The sequence below is a fragment of the Drosophila takahashii genome, chromosome 3R (assembly GCF_030179915.1).
Source record: "Drosophila takahashii strain IR98-3 E-12201 chromosome 3R, DtakHiC1v2, whole genome shotgun sequence".
NCBI lineage: Eukaryota > Metazoa > Arthropoda > Insecta > Diptera > Drosophilidae > Drosophila > Drosophila takahashii.
The window spans coordinates 36,561,996-36,583,200 of record NC_091681.1 but is presented as its reverse complement, the minus strand read 5'-3'; the positions used below and the strand labels follow the sequence as shown (position 1 = coordinate 36,583,200).

Genomic DNA, 21,205 nt, shown 5'->3' with positions numbered 1-21,205 from the left:
AGTTACTGTGGCCTTTGGCTTGGCTTGGCTCCCATTATACATAATACTACCTAACAATTGGCTTATCGGTGCTTTTGGCTCGCACAGCTGGAGGCGACAAAGGAATGCATTGCTCAGTACTGTTAATTAAATTTGCCGAAATTCAGTCAAAATTTGTGATTATTAATGTGTGTCCAGGCCAACGGAGAAAATCTTAACTGACATTCAAAGCCATCGCTTACACTTGTCTACAAAGTACTAAAAATATTTAGTATTTTTTAAAGATTGAATATTTTTTGTTAAGATTATTAATTTTTAATGTGTATCCAGACCAACAGAGAAAATCTTAGCTGGCATGACACTAGTCTACAAAATTCTATAAATATTAAGTATTTATTTGAGATAGTATTTTCTAGGTCTAACTGAAATAGCGAAATTAAAATGTAACAATTTATCTAAATTTTAAATCTATAAACAATATTTTAAAATTTTGAGTTCATAGGTATACAATTTTTATTTACTTTTAATGTTTAGCAGACACGAACTAAAACGCTGTAGCTTAGTGTTTTGGCTATGAATTAATATTGATTCCCCTGTCCTTTGTTCAACGGGCCAAGATATTCTGGAAGCCGTTGAAATGTATTCAAATTTCAAATTGCTGAGTAATTAGACCCACTCGGCGTATGCGTAATATGTGCCTTCCACACCACAGCTCTCCTTCAAATGCAACAAATCCACCAGATTGGCCCAGCTGCTGACCCTGCAGCTGCAGCATCACGAGGAGGACATCAAGAACACGGTGGACCGGGCCATCAAGGAGATGACGGTGACCAAAGTGCTGGACGAGATTAGGGCCACGTGGTCCCATCTGGAATTCGAGCTGGAACAGCACCACACGCGTCCCAGCATCCAGTTGCTCAAGGTATCTGAGGAACTGATCGAAACGCTGGACGACAACCAAATGCAACTGCAGAATATCTCCACCTCGAAACACATTGAGTATCTCCTGGATAAGCTGGGCCACTGGCAAAAGGTCCTGGGCGGCATAGACACGCTGATTGTCAACTGGTTCGAGGTGCAAAGGAAGTGGATATACTTGGAATGCATTTTCATTGGATCGGCGGACATTCGCGCCCAGTTGCCAGCGGATGCGGCGAACTTTGAGCGGATTGATAAGGACTTTACGGAACTTCTAGCTAAGGTGAGTTAAAGTAGAGTTATGAAAATATTTACAATCATATATAAAGGTGTCTAAAAGAATGCAACACATAAAGTGGTCAGACAGTAAAAATATGCTGTTGCATACTTTTAGACACCTATAAAAGTGATTTCAAAACTCTAGGGATTAAAGATCCTTTATAAATATTTGTAAAAGTATGAAAGAAATAGCATAGAGTCATAGATCAGAAAAATATATTCTTTTAGACTTTTAGACACCTTTAAAAGTGGTTTCAAAACTATAAAGACTTAAGATCCTTTATAAATATACCTAGAAGTATGCAATAAATAACAAAATATATGTAACAAAAAATAATTTCTGCTGCATACTTTTAGACACCTTTACAAATGATTTTAGAACTTTAGTGATTTTTGTGTATTTATTTTTGCCATAAATCAAATTTTTCTTTAGGTTAGTGAGGTTCGCGTGGTCATGCAGGTGGTGTTGCGCCACGAGGATGTACTTGCCCAATTGCTGCAGCTGCAACAGCGCCTGGCGATTTGCGAAAAGGCCCTGAATGATTACCTGGAAACCAAGCGACTAGCCTTCCCGCGCTTCTACTTCATCTCCGCCGCCGACCTGTTGGACATCCTTTCCAATGGCAACAATCCGCAGGTAATCGACCGACATCTAATCAAACTTTTCGATTCGATCCTACGGCTGCAATACGAAACCAATACGCCCAATGCCTTGGGCATGCACTCCAAGGAAAACGATGAGTATGTGCCTTTCGTTTCCCCGGATCCGGATCAACCTGCGTTTATTGTTTGTGGCGGGCGAGTGGAACTCTGGCTGCGTGCGATTATCCAGCAGATGAGGAGCACCCTGCATGAGTTATTTCGACGGGCTCTGCGGGTTTTTGGGGAGAAACCTCGGGAACTCTGGCTCTACGATTGGCCTGCCCAGGTGGCCCTATGCTGCAGCCAAATCAGCTGGACGGCGGATGTCAATCGATCCTTTGGCTGCATGGAGGAAGGCTACGAGGGAGTGATGAAGGAGCTGCACAAGCGACAGATTGCTCAGTTGAATGCCTTGATTAATCTCCTCTTGGGGGAACTTTCCCCGGGGGATCGGCAAAAGATCATGACCATTTGCACGATTGATGTGCATTCGCGTGATGTGGTGGGCAAGATCATAGCCTCCAAGGTGGACAATTCGCTGGCCTTCCAGTGGCAAAGTCAGTTGCGTCACCGGTGGGACGATGACCAGGCGGGAAGCTCGAGTGGGAGGGCCAGTACGGCCATCAGTTGTGGCGGTGGCGATGAGGATTGCTTTGCCAATATTTGCGATGCTGAGTTCCGATATGCCTACGAATATCTGGGGAATACATCGCGACTAGTTATTACCCCTTTAACGGATCGCTGTTATATCACGCTAACTCAGGTGAGGTTCACACAAAAAAAACACGACGCGGTCAAATCGATATGCGCTTGGTAAATTTCTGGCATGTCGTTTTTACCTCTCGTAGATTCTATGACTTTGAAAAAGAGTGGAAATTTCGAAATAGAGCGAGATAGCGCCTAAATTTCAATGAGTGGGAGGGAGAAACACATATAAGAAATTCGAAACGCCCTGTTGCTTACATTTCGAGGTTATCAAGTCAATTTGATACCACATAATGTAAAATCGATCGTCGTTTCATATCACATTTTTTTTTATGTAAGGTAATATTAATTTATTCAAAAGAAAATCACTTTCACTTTGTAGTTATCGCGCAAAATCCCTTCTAACGAGTCCTGCTGAATTAAATATAAACCCTTTCAACGCCTCCTGCCAGTGGGCGTTAATGGATTTAGCAGCGGAAATCCGCTACAAATGTAGCCCGGCTTTGAATAATTGAAAGCCAATGTCGCGTGGCTTGAATATATTAAAACCAGGCAGCTAGTTAAAGACAAAAACTCAATTTGAGTGACAGGGAAAAAAAGGGAAAAAAGGGGCGGAAATTCAATAAATTAAATGTATTTGCGTGTGCAATTAGCGCAGATTTTTGCTCCGACAGACAGCACGCACATTTCATGCTCGACTGCCAAATCGGACGTTATCTCTCTGACACCTACGAATCATATTGTTGGAAAAATGTGTCGAAATGTGTTGGCCCGAAACTAAGGTGTGAAACTAATATCGGGGGAGAAGCTGTCATAGATGTCAAAACATGAACATGTTCATATTTTGTGCATTCTGCATTAAACAGTAAAATATCGCATCAAATTATTTTTGATAAATGGGTAATTGAAATTATGATATTCTCGTATTACATTTCAATTTCCCCTGCTCTAGAAATGCTTTAGGTCATTATTATCGGAATAAATAATTTTTGCAGAGATTTATGGCATAGTTTGACAGACAAAATTCCTAGGGCCAAACTAGCTAACAATTAGTAGGTACATTCAAAAAAATAAAATAATTTCGAAATAAAAATGAATATTTTTTTTGTTATGTTTATGATAAATATTAAATTTCTTTTCTTTAAATTTTGTAAATACTATAAATTACAAATTTGTGGCATTGCTTGACAGAAAAAGCTCCTAAGGTCAAACTTGCTAACAATTAGTTCATTTAAAATCATAAATAATTTTTAAATTGCAGCTTAAAAGCTCTTACAAAACCACAATTTTGTTTGGCAAATAGCTGCTTAGCCTGGGATAACTTGTAGTATTTTCAATAAACACACTTCTGCCAATTCAACAACATCCTTGAGGCAGCAAATCCCAGAGAATTGAGAAATAAATTTGAATTGAGTGGAGGTGATTGCATAAAACCGCAGCGAAAGGAGCCATTAACAAGGCGATCATCAGTTTTGTGGTAGAACTACCCTCTTCGCCTTCGGCAGTGGCAAATTAAACAACTCGTTAGTGGAAAATAAATGTTTCAAGCAATTTACATATATGCCACCTTTTCGTTTCCTCTTAGTCCTTGCGATTGCGGCTGGCCGGTGCAACGGCTGGACCCGCGGGAACTGGGAAAACGGAAACCACCAAGGATCTGGGACGCGCCCTGGGCGTAATGGTTTATGTCTTCAACTGCTCGGAGCAAATGGACTACAAATCTTGTGGCAACATTTACAAAGGACTCGCCCAGACGGGAGCCTGGGGCTGCTTTGACGAGTTCAATCGCATCTGCGTGGAGGTCCTGTCGGTGGTCGCTGTCCAGGTGAAGACCATACAGGAGGCGATAAAGGTACGCTGTCCGCTTGCAAATTGATTTCAGTCACCCAGTCTCTCTCTTTTCCCACTACACAGATAAAAAAAATTGACACAAGATCAGATTGATATGCTCTGGTCAATTTTATATTTATTAAAGATCAAAATGATATGAACAAAGATTATGTTTATGTTATTTTACATTATTTGTTTTTAAAAAATACTAAATTTGGTATTTGATATGATAAAATATCAAATTGATATGTTTGATGTCGGTTTGATATGAAATAAGGTAAAATTGACCCTATTTCATTTTAATTTTTATACCCTTGTAGAGGGTATTATAATTTCAGTCAGATGTTTGCAACGCAGTGAAGGAGACGTTTCCGACCACATAAAGTATATATATTCTTGATCAGCACCAATAGCCGAGTCTATCTAGCCATGTCCGTCTGTCCGTCTGTCCGTCTGTCCGTCTGTCCGTCTGTCCGTCTGTCCGTCTGTCCGTTTCTATGCGAACTAGTCTCTCAGTTTTAAAGCTATCGCGATGAAACTTTCCCGAAGGTCTTCTTTCTATTGCAGGTAGTACATATGTCGGAGCCAGCCGGATCGGACCACTATATCTTAAGGCACCCAAACAAATATAAGAAAATTCATTGTAACTTTGTAGGAAGTAGGCGTTTTGATTCTTGACTACTTAAAAACAAAATTGAAATAAATCGAAACGCTGAATCTGGAATCCCTGGAACTGCACCGAGTGAGTATTCTTTTATCTACAAGGGTATATAAGCTTCGGCTGGCCGAAGGTAGCTTCCTTTCTTGTTTTTTTCTGTGTATGCACCATCCACCGTCCACCATCCTGCATTGATTACTTTTCCTGGACCTCGCCTTCTCCTCCTCTGTTTACAGATGCATAAAACCCAATTTATCTTTATGGGCGAGCGCATTTCGCTGGAGCCGTCGGTTGGAATTTTTATCACCATGAATCCCGGCTACGCGGGCCGCACGGAGCTGCCGGAGAACCTGAAGACCCTGTTCCGGCCCTGCGCCATGATTGTGCCGGACTTCGCCTTGATTTGTGAGATTATGCTAATGGCCGAGGGCTTCCAGGATGCCCGTCTGCTGGCCCGAAAATTTATCACCCTGTACACGCTGTGCAAGGAGCTGTTGTCCAAGCAGGATCACTACGATTGGGGTCTGCGGGCCATTAAGTCGGTACTGGTGGTGGCAGGGACCCTCAAGCGAGATGACCACAGTCGACCGGAGGATCAGGTTTTGATGCGAGCGCTGCGCGACTTCAATATACCCAAGATTGTCACCGAGGATGTGCCCATATTTATGGGTCTTATTGGGGACCTCTTTCCCGCCTTGGATGTTCCCCGCAAGCGGGTTTTTGAGTTCGAAAAGACCATCAGAAGGGCGGTGAATGAGATTAAACTGCAGCCGGAGGAGGGTTTCCTCATGAAGGTGGTGCAGCTGCAGGAACTTCTGGATGTGCGACACTCGGTGTTCATAGTGGGCAATGCCGGGACGGGGAAGACCAAGATCTGGCAAACCCTGCGCGAAACCTATCGCATCCAGAAGCTGAAGCCAGTGTGTCATGTGCTCAACCCGAAAGCTCTGTCCAACGATGAGCTCTTCGGTATTGTTAATCCCACAACGAGGGAATGGAAGGACGGGCTGTTCTCCTCCATTATGAGGGAGCAGGCCAATATGCCGCCGGGCAATCCCAAGTGGATTGTGCTCGATGGCGACATAGATCCCATGTGGATCGAGAGTCTCAACACCTTGATGGACGACAATAAGATTCTGACTTTGGCCAGCAATGAGAGGATATCCCTGAAGCGCGAAATGCGCCTGCTCTTCGAGGTGGGACATCTAAAGGCCGCCACTCCGGCCACTGTTTCCAGAGCCGGGATTCTGTACATCAACCCACAGGACTTGGGCTGGTCACCGTGAGTACTGAAGATAAACTTAAAAAAATTATTCACCATGAACTGTCAAAACGTTGAGTTATTGGCGATTTTTGTTTACATATGAGACAAAATCTTCTTTAAAAGAAGATAGTTTTATTAATTTTAAGGAATAACAAACCATTGATTTAAATGTTCTAAAGTTAAAGACCAATATTTCTTCTGAGTAAATAACTTACTTTTATTGTTATTAGATTCCATAGAATTTCATTTTTAATTTTTCACAAAACCATTGATTTTAAATTTCTAAAATTAAGGACGAATATTTGTTTAGTATATAACTTACTTTTATTGTTATAAGATTCCTTATTATTTTTTCACATTTTCTTTAAAAATTTAACATTTTTATTTTTGATATATTGATATATTTTTAAAAGAAATATTCCTCTTCATTCCCTTAGCTACGTCTCCTCCTGGCTGGAGACCCGTGTGGACATGATTGAGCGGGGCATCCTGACCACGCTGTTTGAGAAGTACTTTCCCTGCCTGATGCAACGGCAGCGCGACTTCCGGCGAATCACTCCCATTACGGACATGGCCATGATCCAGATGACCTGCCACCTGCTCGAGTGCCTCCTGGACAGCGGCGATGAGGGCAACGGCGATGGACGGGGTAGGGGAAGTGGAGCCGTGGGAGCAGCAAATCCTCATAATTTACACCACGGTGAACTCTCGCACGAAGCGATGGTCTTGGCCCTGGAAACGATCTTTGTGTACGCCACCGTTTGGAGCTTTGGATCTGCCCTGAGTCAGGATGTTATAATCGACTGGCACCGGGAATTCCACAAGTGGTGGACGGGAGAGTTCAAGGACATCAAGCTGCCCAGCCAGGGCACCGTTTTCGACCATCAGCTAAATGTGAAGACCCTAAAGTTTCAGCCTTGGTCGGAACTGGCCGCCCAGGAGCCGCTCGAGGGGCAAATTGACTCGGAAACGCCATTGCAGGTGGGTTAAAAAAAATAATTCATAGGGATTGCCACAGAAATCACTTAAGTTTTTAGGTAGAGCTTGAAAAAATATCGAAAGTTTGCTATTTCTCGATATTTAATTTGTGTTTTATCTTCAAAACATCGATTTTATCTAATCAATTTTGTCAAAATATCGAAAATATCGATAGTTTTGTAGCTCACTTTTTAAGTCCTTTTAAATTTTACAATAGGTGTCCAAAAGTATGCTGTAAATAATGGATAAAATATATTGTTGCATACTTTTGGACACCTATTTTAAAATTTAAAAGTGATTTCAAAAATCCTTCTATTTTTTTGACACCCAAATATACTCCATTTAATCTCAATTATTATATAATTCCTCCCAGAACGTGCTGATTTCCACTGCGGAGACCACGCGGCTGGTTTACTTCCTCAAGCTGCTCATCGACCGCAATTTGGCCTGCATGCTGGTGGGCAACTCGGGCTGCGGCAAGGGTGCCATCTTCCGGGAGCTGTTCAGCCAGTATGCCGGCGACCAGGAGCTCCTCGAGGTGGCCGTGTCATCGTCGGTAACCTTAGCAGGTGACAGCAGCCAAAGTCAGCAGCACCAATCGGTGGTGAATCCTCCGGCAGTGCGACGGAAGGCCTCCTCCTCGGCGACTCCCCTGCTGACCACCGTTCAGGCCACGCACTTTAACTTCTACACCAGCTCGGAGATATTCCAGAAGATGCTCGACCGTCCGCTGGAGAAGAAGTCGGGTCGCTGCTATGCACCCAGTGGCCCCAAGCGACGGCTCGTCTACTTTGTCAACGATTTGAACATGCCGGAGGTGGATGCCTATGGCACCGTTCAACCGCACACGATTATGCGGCAGTTCATGGACTACAGGCAATGGTGAGTGGTGTCAAGTGCAGTGATTTAGAGGTGACTTCTCTCATCTGAGCTTCCGACCACACAGAAAATAAATTTTGATACGAAATAGGGTAATTTATACCAGATTTCATATCAATTAGACGCCGAATAATGTCAAATTTATGATTCAAACATATCAACTTGATATTTTATCATTTCATATAAGTTATAAAAATACTGCCAAATTTAGAACATAATCCTTATTCATATCAAAATGATATGAAAAATACCATATTAACCAGCACATATCATTTTGATAATTTTTCAATCATTTTTTCTGTGCAGGTACGACCGCCAGCGGTTGCAGCTGAAGGACATTCGGCACTGTCAGTTTGCCGCCTGCATGAATCCCACGGCCGGCTCCTTTACCATCGATCCGCGTTTGCAGCGACACTTTTGTGTCTTCTCGGTGGCTCCACCTAGCGAGGATGTGCTGCAGCACATCTATGGCAGCATTTTGAGTAGTCACCTGGAGAGCGCCGCCCAAGGATTCAGCAAGGAGATTCGTTCCATAGGAAGTCTGCTTGTGAAAGTGGGCATTGCCTTGCATCGCAGAGTGGAGTATGCCTTTTTGCCCACCGCCTTGAAGTTCCACTATCTGTTCAATCTGCGAGATCTCACGGGCATCTATCAGGGTCTCATGAACAGCGTGGGTGCTCCGGCAGCGGCGGGTGGAGGAGGTGCATCGGGCTATGGCGGAACCATCTGCAGCAGACCCTCGGAACTCATACGACTCTATGTGCACGAGGCCTATCGGGTCTATCACGATCGCTTGGTGGATCCCTATGATATCAAATCGTTTAAGTCCTCCATTCGAGATATATTCAAGAAGGACTTTGAGGACTTTGACGAGGACTTTGTGTTTGCAGAGCCTCTAATATACAGTCATTTTGCCCAGTCTCTGGTGGACCAGAAATATATGCCTTTGAAAAGCTGGGACTCTCTTTACCAACTGCTTATAGAGGCCCAGGCCAGTTATAATGAGGTGGTGGGCTATATGAACCTGGTTCTGTTTGAAGATGCCATGATACACGTGTGCCGGTAAATTAAGACTAAATTAAGAAATAGATAGATTCTTAAAACGTCAAAATAATTGCCTAAAAGTATGCAACAATATAATTTAAAACAAAAATCTGTTCAGACAAACCCTTATAATTTATTCACTGCATACTTTTAGACACATATTTTTACTTTAAAAAAATATTTCAAAAGCTTAGTAATTTTATTCATTTTGTTAATATTTTAATTTATTTGTTACTCCCAGCATTAATCGCATTCTCGAGAGTCCCCGGGGAAATGCCCTGCTCATAGGAGTTGGAGGTTCAGGGAAGCAAACCCTGGCCCGTTTGGCTGCCTTCATATCCTCGCTTAATGTTTCCCAGATCCAAATCAAGCGAGGATTTGGTCTCCTAGATATGCGAGAGGAAATCGGCAGCCTTTACATGAAGGTGGGCCTCAAGAATCTGGCCTCCGTGTTCCTCATCTCGGATGCACAGATTCCCGATGAATCGGTCCTGATGCTCATTAATGATCTACTGGCTTCCGGCGAGATACCCGAGCTCTTCAACGACGACCAGCTGGACACCATCACCAACGGGATTCGCAACGAAGTGAAGCAAAGCGGTACGCTAGACACCAAGGAGAACTGTTGGAGGTATTTCGTGGAGAAAGTAAGGCGGCTGCTCAAAGTGGTGCTCTGCTTCTCGCCGGTGGGTCAGACGCTACGGGTTCGGGCTCGCAAATTCCCGGCCATCATCAGCCGGACGGCCATCGACTGGTTCCATGAGTGGCCCAAAAGCGCCCTGGAGTCCGTTTCCCAGAAGTTTCTCAACGAAATCAGCGGCATTCTGGAGGTTAGTACACAAAAAGAAATTTTTAAATAATTATGTTGCTATAGAAAGAAAATACAAGATTTTAAAAAGGTAACTCCCAAAATTTTATTAGTAATATTGTTTATTGTTTAGTTTATTTTCGAAACTTTCGAATTCTCAGTATATTGTTGCATACTTTTAGACACCTCTAAACAATTTTTCTTGATTTTTTCAATTTTGCGATGTTTTTAAAAGTGTTCGGAATAATTTCTATAAATTGTTACAAAAATACCTTACTCTATTGTTAGTTTTTGTATTTCTCAATATTATTTTCCAAAGTCTGATTTATTTTCCAAGTGTACTGTACCCTTTATTTATGCGTCTGTCGGGCACAATTTACAACTGCAAACCGTCACGCCGGACACTTTAAGTCCCCGGCACCAGGACGACAGCAGACTGACCTGACCCATGTCCTTCATCCTCTTTCCTTTTTCGCCCCAACCCCGAAATTTCCATGCAGCCCGCACTGGTGCCGCCCATCGGTTGCTTTATGGCTTACGTCCACGGTACCGTGAATCAGATATCGAGAATTTATCTGCAGAATGAAAAACGCTACAACTACACGACCCCGAAAACTTTTCTGGAATACATTTTCCTCTACCGCAAACTGTTGGTGGACAAAAACGGCGAATTCGCCGAGCGCATCGCTCGTCTGCAGAGCGGAATGTCCAAGCTGGCGGAGTGCGCCCGTCAGGTGGACACGCTGAAGGTGAGTAAATGATGGAGTGGACGACCGACCGACCGGCATATGGTGACCATATGTGTGGCATATGAGAAAGAAATGTGCATGCGGTGAATCCGGTTCGCGGGTGTTAATACACTGGGAAAGAGAATTTCGGTAAAGTAAACTAGAACTAGAAAATTACAAAAATTATTTATTGTATGTTTTAATATAATTATAATAAATTTAAAACATTTTAATTTAGATTTCAAATAAAATAAATATTACAAATGTGTAATAAAATTTTTCAATTATAATTTTAAATACTTATTTAAACAAGAATTATATAAAATATTTAAAAAGAGATAATTTCGGTAAAAAAAACTAGAATTGGATAAAAAAAATTAAATTATTTAGTTAAAATTTACATAAAACATTTTTAACATAACACATTTTGTTATATTTCAATTTCAACTGAAAATAAAATACGAAACCAGTATAAATGCACTTACTTCTCATGTTTAATCCCCTTTCACATAATTTCACACAGCACTTTTTTCCCCTCTGCACAAAAAGATGTTGCAGTCGAATGTAGGACCTCGAATAATATCACTGTATGGAAAGCTGTATGGAAAAAAGAATAAAAGTATTACAATCTCGGCAGAGTTAAAAATTGTGTCTGTCTGCCATCAAATATTAATTAAACACGAACGCAGGGTGCCCGCAAAATCGATCATCATTGGGTGGGCGGCATCAGCTTTCAATTCAATCCAATAGTTGTACACTGCCATTCGATCCGCTGGCGACGCGTCGGCCATTCAATTAGTGCGCTTAATTGAATTGTTGTTGCAGCAAATCTGCCGTCCACTTGTCCACCATCCAACTCCATCGGCAACATCAATGGCGGAAACCGGAGATGCGGAAGGCCGCTGCCATTCTTTGAGTTTTTAAGCGCCGTTTCCGGTTACGTCGCGTATACGCAGTGTGGGCCCAAAGGCACCAAACTTGTTTCGCGGCGCTAAACAAAAACCATTCGAGTGTGAGACTGGTGGGGGGAGCAGGCCAAATGTTATTTAAACTAATTGAATTAAATTGAATTCGTTTCAGGCGAACAAAAGCCGTTTCAGTTTTCCTGAACGCTGGTGGGTCCTCAAACCGCCAGTTTTCACTCCACTTTTCACTTCAGCTCGGGTTTTTAGTGATGGGGTTTTACCTGTAGATAAGATACAAGGATTTTTTAAAGCAATATTTACTTGAAAGGTGTTATATTAGGGAATATATATATTTTTTACAAAAATTTTACAATTTATTTATAGATACCTAATTAAACTATTTTAAAAAAATATAAGAAAGTTTTTTTAGTAAATTTTTCTTAAATTTAAGGTAATGTCATTAGTGTACTTTTATTAATCTTTGTAAAATATTACATTAGTCGAATTAAATAGCTTAATTAATTTTATGATTTTTTAAGGTTTAAGATAAATATTTTTTTTTTTGCTTGTAAAATAAATCTTTAAGCTAAGTGTAATTATTCTATTATTAATTATTACTTTTTATAAATTTATTTTTTTTCATTTTTTATTGTTTTTATTAAATACAAATTTTTTCAAGTAAATAAAATCCTTAAGTTGGTAATTATTCCACGGTATAATTTATAACCTTCATTTATTTCTGCCATCACTGCCTATTTCGTGGCACATAAATTCACTTTTATTTGTATTGATGCGCCCGCAATTTGGCGCAAAAGTTGCTCTGCGTAAATATTGAGCCATCGTGCCGTGGCTTTAATTATTTTCGCCCGGCGCCCCGGTAGAAGTTTTCAGCTCACTTTGATTTTGGCTTTGAGTTTCAATTGACGCAATTTGGCGGTTCCTCTAATTCTCTCCACCCGCAGCACCAACTGGCCATCCAAGAGGTTCAGCTGGCAGCCAAAAATGCGGCAGCCGATAAATTGATTGTGATTGTGAGTGCCGAGAGTGAAAAGGTGAAGCGGGAGCGATACACTGCCTCCGAGGAGGAGAAACGGGTGCGTATCATCGAGGAGGATGTCTCGATCAAGACCAAGATGTGCGAGGAGGATCTGCGCCAGGCGGAGCCCGCCCTGGTGGCCGCCCAAGCAGCTCTAAATACGCTGAATAAAAACAACCTCACCGAACTCAAGTCCTTTGGCTCGCCACCCAAGGCAGTGGTGAATGTTTGTGCCGCTGTCATGGTTTTGCTGGCCAGCAATGGAAAGATCCCCAGGGATCGCAGCTGGAAGGCATCGAAACTGATGATGGTGCGCGTGGACCAGTTCCTCAACGATCTGCTTAACTACAACAAGGATAATATACACCCTAATATCATTGAAACGCTGCAGGAGTATCTTAAGGTAATTATTTATTATATCATGAAAATGAAAAAAAATAGCGACACAAAGAAGAATCGACGTGTGCCCAATGCAAGTTAGGCGTTTAGCCGCATTTATATTTTTTGACTTTATAAAAACCAATGCTTCCAATGCTCTGCTTCAACATGATATAAAAGAGATATTATAACATTGCCATTTTAGGACCCCGAATTCAATCCCGACAAGGTGGTGCAAAAATCCGTGGCTGCTGCTGGCCTTTGTGCCTGGGTGATTAACCTTCATCGCTACCATCAAGTCTTCTTGATTGTGGGACCCAAACAGCAGGCTCTGCAGGACTCGCATCAGGAGCTCCTCGAGGCCAGAGAACGACTGCAATACCTTAAGGGTAAGATCCAGAATCTGGAGGCCAAGCTGGCCGAGATTCAGGCCGAGTTCGAAAATGCGGTGGCCGAGAAGCAGCGATGCCAAAGGGAGGCGGACAAGACCTCCTTCACCATCGACCTGGCCCATCGGCTGGTCAATGGACTGGCCAACGAGAATGTCCGCTGGCGGGAGTCCGTCCAGAGGTGAGTCCTTCGGCGGTTTTGGTAGTTGGTGCACTGCATTTATGCGTAATCAATTATTAAATTTAATTTACATTCCGTGTGCGTTGGCTGTAGCTGTAATTGCTTCGCCTGCCACTTCTGAAGGGGCTGGGATGAGGGGTTTGTGCACTCAAAAAAAATATTATTATATTAAAATTCGTCTTTGTAATTAAAGATACTACTAACTGGAGTGAAGGAAAATAAAAGGTTTTATAAAATATATTAGAGATAACTAAGATAAACAAAATTGGAAAATAACCTAAGAGCCTCATCTTTATGGTCTTTATTTCTGCACACAAAACACGTAGTAAAATCGATATGCCCATGGTAAATTTCTGGTATTTCAGACACATATCGTTTTTACCATGAAATACTGGTAAAATTGATATTACGTAATATAATTTGGCCGAACTCTCTCTCTCGGAGATTGTCTGACTCGGAAAAGGAGAGAAGCAATATGGCGTCGTAAATGACGTTAGTGTGCGTAGTTTTATTCCTTTATTGGTATTTTAACTGTATGAACTTATTAACAATATTTTAATAGGTTTGATAAAATCTTTCCCCATTTTTTAGTAATTTTAATAAAATTTTTCCCGAAGTGCACGCGAATTTCGCTTACTTGCGGGCCACCGCGGCAACAAAAGGCCGTAAATTTTATTTACTCGCTCCCATTTGGCGCACTGCGAGCACTGTAAGCACGGCGAGGTCCCCGAACTCGACTCATTCACTCGATTGAGCACTCGTCGGATGGCAATGAACCGCCTGGAGTACCGGTGGCAATTTGCAAAAATCATTGGCAGTTAACCGAAATGCATTTAAGCAGCTTCAAGCCGGAGGCACGTACTCCAAATACGGGTAGGCAAACTTGTCATACCGAGTGGCTGAAGGAAGGTACGGGGCTAATCCCATCTGTTGCAGATCCTGGTGCTCCTCTCCTGGTAACGTGAGCCACGAAAATGTCGAGCCAAGGTGCAAGGCAGCTGCCTAACAAGCCAACAATTGCAGTTGACAAGTGTGAAAGTTGGCACAATGGATGGAAGGTGAAAGGAAAAAGGACGAAGCTCGAAGAAAGGAGTGAAAGCAGCGTGTGAGGGGGGTGAAGGCAAAGCCTATTAGGATTTTGAAGGACGTGTTGGAAGGATAAAGGGGTAATGGCAATGCATCACCCATGGATTACTTATAAGAATCCATTGCAACCGTTGAAGGCTGCTAAATTTACATGATATATTTAAACGCCTCAAGGTATGCAACATGTTTTCATGCATGTCATATGGAGAATTTACTTTTATAACTGAGATGTATTCATCAAGCCCAAGGCACAAGGTGTTGTATATCATCTGTGTGTTGATTGAAAAATATATTCATTTATTAATTTAAGATAAAAATCATTTATTTCTATATTTGTACGCCATTTATTAGGTTTCAAGTCAAGCCTATTCAATTCGTTTTTGATGTGCAAACAAAACTAAATGAAAGTTTTATGTGGAATATAAAACCAAACAGTTCTAAAAACAACAAATATAACGCACTATATTCGCTTTTTATGTGATGTAAGAAAAATATATAGTTTAAAATCCCTAACCCCTTTTAGCTTTTGGCTCTCTGTGAATTTTATATCGATGTGCAACCAATGCCATAAAACGGTTGAATAGAAACATAATAATATTTATTCAAGACCATAACTCGATAATGTTTGGCCAAAACATTGCTAATTTGTCCTATTTCGAGGATTTACAGATCAAATCGACAGCAAAATCAAGTACATATAACAGAATTAAACAAGAAAACATGCAAAGTGAAAGCAAAGTCAATATTAGAACACTCGATAAATGAAAGCTCTCATCAGGTGACCTCATCATTTAGAATTTACCATTCAAAGAGTAAACTTGTGCCAAAAGCTCCAAGTTTTAATGGCTGCTGAATGGGAAACTAATGAAAATCCACCCTTTTGAGGTCATGAATATCCTGAATACCCATCGAAAGCAACGGGGTGCCCAGCTATCAATTATATAAACCATCACAAGCCACATGCAATAAGCATTTGGGGAAAAAACTTAATCAAATTCATATAGATGTCAATGGCAATTCGGGTCGGTACAAACATATAGTACATATTTGGTACATATAGTACAACACGCAGAGCACTCCGACACCTTTGGCTGCCCATTGACTGGGCTGCATTCATTGAAATTCAATTGAGTGCGCGTGCAAGCCAAAAGAAAATCCGTAAAGGGCGTATGTCGATGAGGATGATGGTGATGATGATGGTTGGGGGTTTTTGGGGGGTAAAGTACTGAATTTTTCGCACCTAAACAACTGCAGAATCCGCAAGCACAAACAGACATACACAGAAAAAAAATTGACAGAAGATCAGATTGATATGTGCTGGTAAATTATAAATTTTATAAAGATCAATTTAATATGAATAAGATTATATTTACCTTATTTAACAGTATTTGTTTAAAAAATTCTACATTTGGTATTTTTTATGATATGATAAAATATCAAGTTGGTATGTTAGAATCATAAATTGGATATGAAATAGGAAGAATTTATTTCTGTGCACAAATGGGCAGCGTCAGCAGCTAAATCGCTGGGGTATCCGGAGCCCGAAATATAAATGCATATGAAATACGTATTGAATTACGAAAAATGAAAAATTTCCCAACTGTGTTGGGTTGTGAATTTATGTTCAAAATGAACGGGAGGGGGTTGCCTTGGACATTCAATGCACTGGCAAAGGAGCAACAGCCTGGTTTCCCCATGTCCGACTTTGCCAGTGAGAATTGTTCAAATATTTATGAAAATATAATTTGACCCACAACAGCAAATTGTTTGTACCTTATGTGGGTGGTGATAAGGCGGCAGCCCCTATTTTTCGGACAGGTGTGTGTGTAAGCTGTTCTGACTTGCATATAAATTTCTGCATATTTGACAATGACATTACACACGCACACACACGCTGGCAAGGATCCTGCAGGATACACGCATTTGTTTGCCAACTTATTGTGTTGTTATTGTTGGGAGCTGTTGGGCTGCCTTCGAAAAATACTATCTGTTTTAAATGAGAATGCTCTTATGCCACCTGACAGGTATTTCACCGAAAATTCAACACAATATTTTGCAGCAAAAACAATTATGCCACATAACTGGCAGCCAGGAGCGCCCATTTGAGTCCTTTGGCAGGGGTTTTGATATCAAAATCGATCCATGTATGTGCGGCCATTGTTAATGGACGGTTTTTCTGGGAATCTTGGGTAATTTTTCTATTCTTTGTGGCTAGTTTATTACCCTCTTTTGATTGTATTACTAAGTCTCTGTGCTTAGAGCAATTATAGGATTATTCAATTACATAGAAAGAACCTCTTTTAAACATATGAATGTGCATATAAATGAGCATAAATCATTGTCGTTTTAGTTTTAAGTGCGTCTGGCGGAGAAGAGGGCATAACAGCAGATAACTAATTGAAAATAGCTTAAGTAAGCGAAGCAAAAAGTTGTCCTTCCTATTAGAAAATCTCACCCCCTTCAGGGCCTTGTCATAATAAGCTCAAATATTTCAATAAGAGTTGGCATGCAGCAATTTCCGATAATTTATGCAACCACTTGAGCAGCCCGCCTCCAAGACCACCCCCTTATCATCAGGAATGTCGGCAACAAAGGCAGCAACAACTACTTGCTACTTGCTACTCCTTGCTACTTCCTCCTCCGACATCATTATTTTTTCAATTTCCCCTCATTTAAATTTAAATGCAAGAAGAACAAGGCTGCAGAGGATGCTGCAACCTTTAGCTTCCTGCTGCTGCTGTAATTTATACGATTTGTTAGCATCAAAAGCGGGCAGATTACCACCTAACTTACACCGGTAAAAATTCTATATTAATTTTATATGTTCAAAAATTAATAAAGATATATTGTGGAGTCGCCATCTTGCTTCTCTCTCTTTTTCGAATTCGAATTGAATCGCTTTAAAGTATTTTCGAAGACAGAGAAATTTAACAAGTGCACTTTTCAATATCAACTCAATACTTATCAATGGTAAAAACTATAGGTTCTCTTAAGTAATATTGTTTTAATAATTCTTTTTTCACTGTGTATCCTTTTTTTTCCTCTTTTTCTGCCCCTTTCCAGCCTGCAGGCCAAGATTGGTACCCTTCCCGGAGATATACTGCTAATTTCCTCGTTCCTGTCGTACGTGGGCTGCTTCACGCGCCGCTATCGTGAGGAACTGCAGCACAAGATGTGGCTGCCCAACTTTCGCAAAATCGATGTAAGTGAATGGGTCCCTCCCCCACTTTCACTTTCACAAGTTGGAAACTTAAGTTGGTTCTATCTCTTTTGCTAAATAGCCGCATATTCCGCACACCGAGGGCGTGGATACCTTGGCCCTTTTCTCGGATGATGCCCAAATAGCCGCCTGGAACAACGAGGGTTTACCAATGGATCGAATGTCCACGGAGAATGCCACTATTTTGCAGTACTCGACGCGATGGCCTCTGATGATTGATCCGCAACTGTAAGTTTGGAAAATACTTAATATTAAAGTGAATTTAATATAAATAAAATCTCTAGACAAGGCATCAAATGGATTAAGAACCGCTTTGGTGCCTCCTTGGTGGTTTTACGCCTGAGACAAAAGGGTTTTCTCGAGGCCCTGGAGAAGAGCATCTCACAGGGAGAAACCGTGCTTATCGAACAGATTGAGGAAACCATGGACACCGTTTTGGAACCCCTGCTCAGCAGGGCTCTTATTAAAAAAGGTCGCTATTTGCGCATTGGCGACAAGGAAATCGAGTTTCATGCCAGCTTCCGGCTCATCCTGCACACCAAAATGGCCAATCCGCACTACAAACCGGAAATGCAGGCTCAGACGACTTTAATTAATTTCACCGTCACGCCGGATGGACTGGAGGAGCAATTGCTGGCAGAGGTGGTTAAAATCGAGAGACCCGATTTGGAACAGATGAAAACGGAGGTTACTGTGCAGCAAAACAAATTCAAGATATCCTTGAAAGCTCTGGAGGATGAGCTGCTAGCCAGGTTGGCTTCATCGGGTGAAAATGTCCTCGATGATCATGCCTTGGTCCTGAATTTGGAGAACACCAAGCGAACAGTGGACGAAATCGAGGCGAAAGTAAGGGAGGCCAGGGTTACCACCCTCCAAATAGATGATACGCGGAATATTTACCGTTCGGCGGCCAAAAGGGCGGCCATTTTGTACTTTGTACTCACCGATTTGAGTAGGATAAATCCGATTTATAAGTTCTCCTTAAAATCCTTCATGCACGTCTTTCGACAGGCCATCGCCTTGGCTTCAGAATCCAAGAATTACGAGCGACGAGTGCTTCACCTGGTGGATTCCATTACCCTGCAGACATATCGGTATACTTTACGAGGACTTTTCGAGGCGGACAAGCTGACCTTTACCTCGCACATGACCTTGAGGATCCTGATTGCCGCCGAGCAGGTGGCCAAGGACGAAACGGACTTCCTGCTGCGATTTCCCCATGATCCAAGTACCTTATCCCCTTTGGATTTCGTGGGTCGCAGTGCCTGGGGTGGCATTAAGTCCTTGACTTTGATAGAACACTTTTATGGGATCGACAAGGACATGGAGAACTATACAAAGAGATGGCGGAAATTCATGGCCAGTGATACGCCCGAAAGGGAGCAGTTTCCCGGCGAATGGAAGCACCGAACGCCGCTGCAGAAATTGTGTATTATAAGATCACTGCGACCAGATCGCATGACCTATGCGATGAGGCAGTTTGTGGAGCAGACGATGGGTCGTTCGTATGCCGAAATCCAGACGCCGCCCTTTGGGGCTATATTCCAAGAACTAAATGCAGCCACGCCAGCGTTCTTTATCCTTTCACCAGGAGTGGATCCTATCAGAGATGTGGAGCGTTATGGCCAGCGGCAGGGATTCCATTCGGAATCCGATACCCTCGTAAATATCTCACTGGGCCAGGGACAGGAGCTGCTGGCCGAGCAGGCTATCCTTCAGGCTCTGGGATCCGGTCAGCAGTGGGTCATCTTGCAAAATATCCATTTGGTGGTCAACTGGCTGCCCACTCTGGAGAAGCTCATCGAACGGATCGTGATGCAGTGCGAGACGCAGGGAGAGTCTAGTTTCAGGCTTTTTATCAGCGCCGAACCGGCTCCAGATCCACAGTACCATGTGATTCCACAGGGCATCCTGGAGTCATCACTAAAGGTAAGTTTATTTAGAAAAAATTACGTTTTAAAAATTTTCATTATCTGCATATTAAATTCAAAATATATTATTAACATTGGAATTACTTATAATATTTATAAGAAAAATATTTGAAATTGTATGAATTAATTGGAAAATATTTAAATCAAGGATAAAAATTTTAATTTTAATTCAATTTTATTATTTATTAATAAGAACGTATTTGAATTGTATAATCATTATATTAGGTTGTCAAAAAAGTCTTGCGGTATTTTCGCTAGTTGGCGCTGAAAGCGCGTAGTTATTTTTTTATTCATCGCATCTGGTCATACTATACCTTTTTGGAAAGCTCATTTCACGCGCTAACACGTGTTTGATTGAGTATTTGTTGTATTTTTGGGTATGTTTTGTATTAATTTCCTATCGTTGGAGGTCCATCCCTAGTAAAATAAACAACATCAGACTCCACCCTTTACAACCGCTGCGCTACATTCTCTTAGGGGCCATCAAAAGATAACAGCTTAATTCATCTTAATTCATCATCATATGGTTCATTCTTAAAGTTTGTCGCCGCTTGGCCGATTACGGGAAATGGCTTTAAACAAACGCTGGACAATAGTTGGAGTTCTGTTCGTTAGCTCTTTCGCTAGCATGACGAACATATCCGCTATATTGTCGACGTGTATAATATTTTCGTCGTCTGTTGTTTTATCCTTGACCGAGGAGTCTATTGGCTGTGTTCTTTCGGTCCCTGCTGCAGCGCTTGGGGAAGGCATGTCTTCTGGATTACTGGTCTGGCTCTCCTGCTTCGCAGTTTCTCTTTCCTCTCCTTGTGATGGCGCAAATCGGTCTAATTCCGCCAAAATTTAGTTTTCCTTTTACTCGATTTTAGTGAGGCCGAATAACATAAACCAAATCGCTGATGCGGCTTGGCGTGCCGCTGTTGCGGATTCTGGGCGTCACGCCGATCCAATGTGGCACTGATGCAAAAGTGCAACCGCTGCAGCGGCACCTGCTTCTTGCTGTGCGCAGAGGATGGGCTCGCAAAATTTTTGAAAATTCTTAGAAATCGTACGGTGTTTGTGTTTTCTGTGCTCTAGAGAATCCCAGTCAAAAAACGACATTATTTCGGAGAAATTAAATCTCCAACAAGAATGGGAATAATAATAGGATGGAATTCACCAGCAGATGATTGGATGCATTCAAACAAGAGAGAACGCTATAGTCAACCTTCTAGCTTTTGTAGTGTCCGAGATCTCAGCGTTCATCCAGACAGACGGACATGGCTAGATCGACTCGGCTAGTGACCCTGATCAAGAATACTTTATAGGGTTGGAAACGCTTCCTTCTCCCTGTTACATACTATTGCACGCATACAATTTACCTTTTT

General features: G+C 41.8%; 1 protein-coding gene across 1 annotated transcript in view; it reads left to right on the top strand.

The window, feature by feature from the left end:
- The window catches only part of LOC108063539 (dynein beta chain, ciliary), a 38,557-nt gene that overhangs the window by 14,014 nt on the left and 3,338 nt on the right, over positions 1–21,205 (top strand). The window contains exons 16-29 of the mRNA XM_017150663.3: positions 692–1,180; positions 1,610–2,581; positions 4,109–4,375; positions 5,248–6,293; positions 6,713–7,256; positions 7,627–8,135; positions 8,439–9,194; positions 9,418–10,006; positions 10,485–10,733; positions 12,580–13,056; positions 13,237–13,601; positions 17,751–17,889; positions 17,969–18,135; positions 18,192–19,836. Coding sequence (XP_017006152.2) covers positions 692–1,180; positions 1,610–2,581; positions 4,109–4,375; positions 5,248–6,293; positions 6,713–7,256; positions 7,627–8,135; positions 8,439–9,194; positions 9,418–10,006; positions 10,485–10,733; positions 12,580–13,056; positions 13,237–13,601; positions 17,751–17,889; positions 17,969–18,135; positions 18,192–19,836 — 8,214 coding nt within the window. The remainder of the gene's footprint in view (positions 1–691; positions 1,181–1,609; positions 2,582–4,108; positions 4,376–5,247; positions 6,294–6,712; positions 7,257–7,626; positions 8,136–8,438; positions 9,195–9,417; positions 10,007–10,484; positions 10,734–12,579; positions 13,057–13,236; positions 13,602–17,750; positions 17,890–17,968; positions 18,136–18,191; positions 19,837–21,205) is intronic.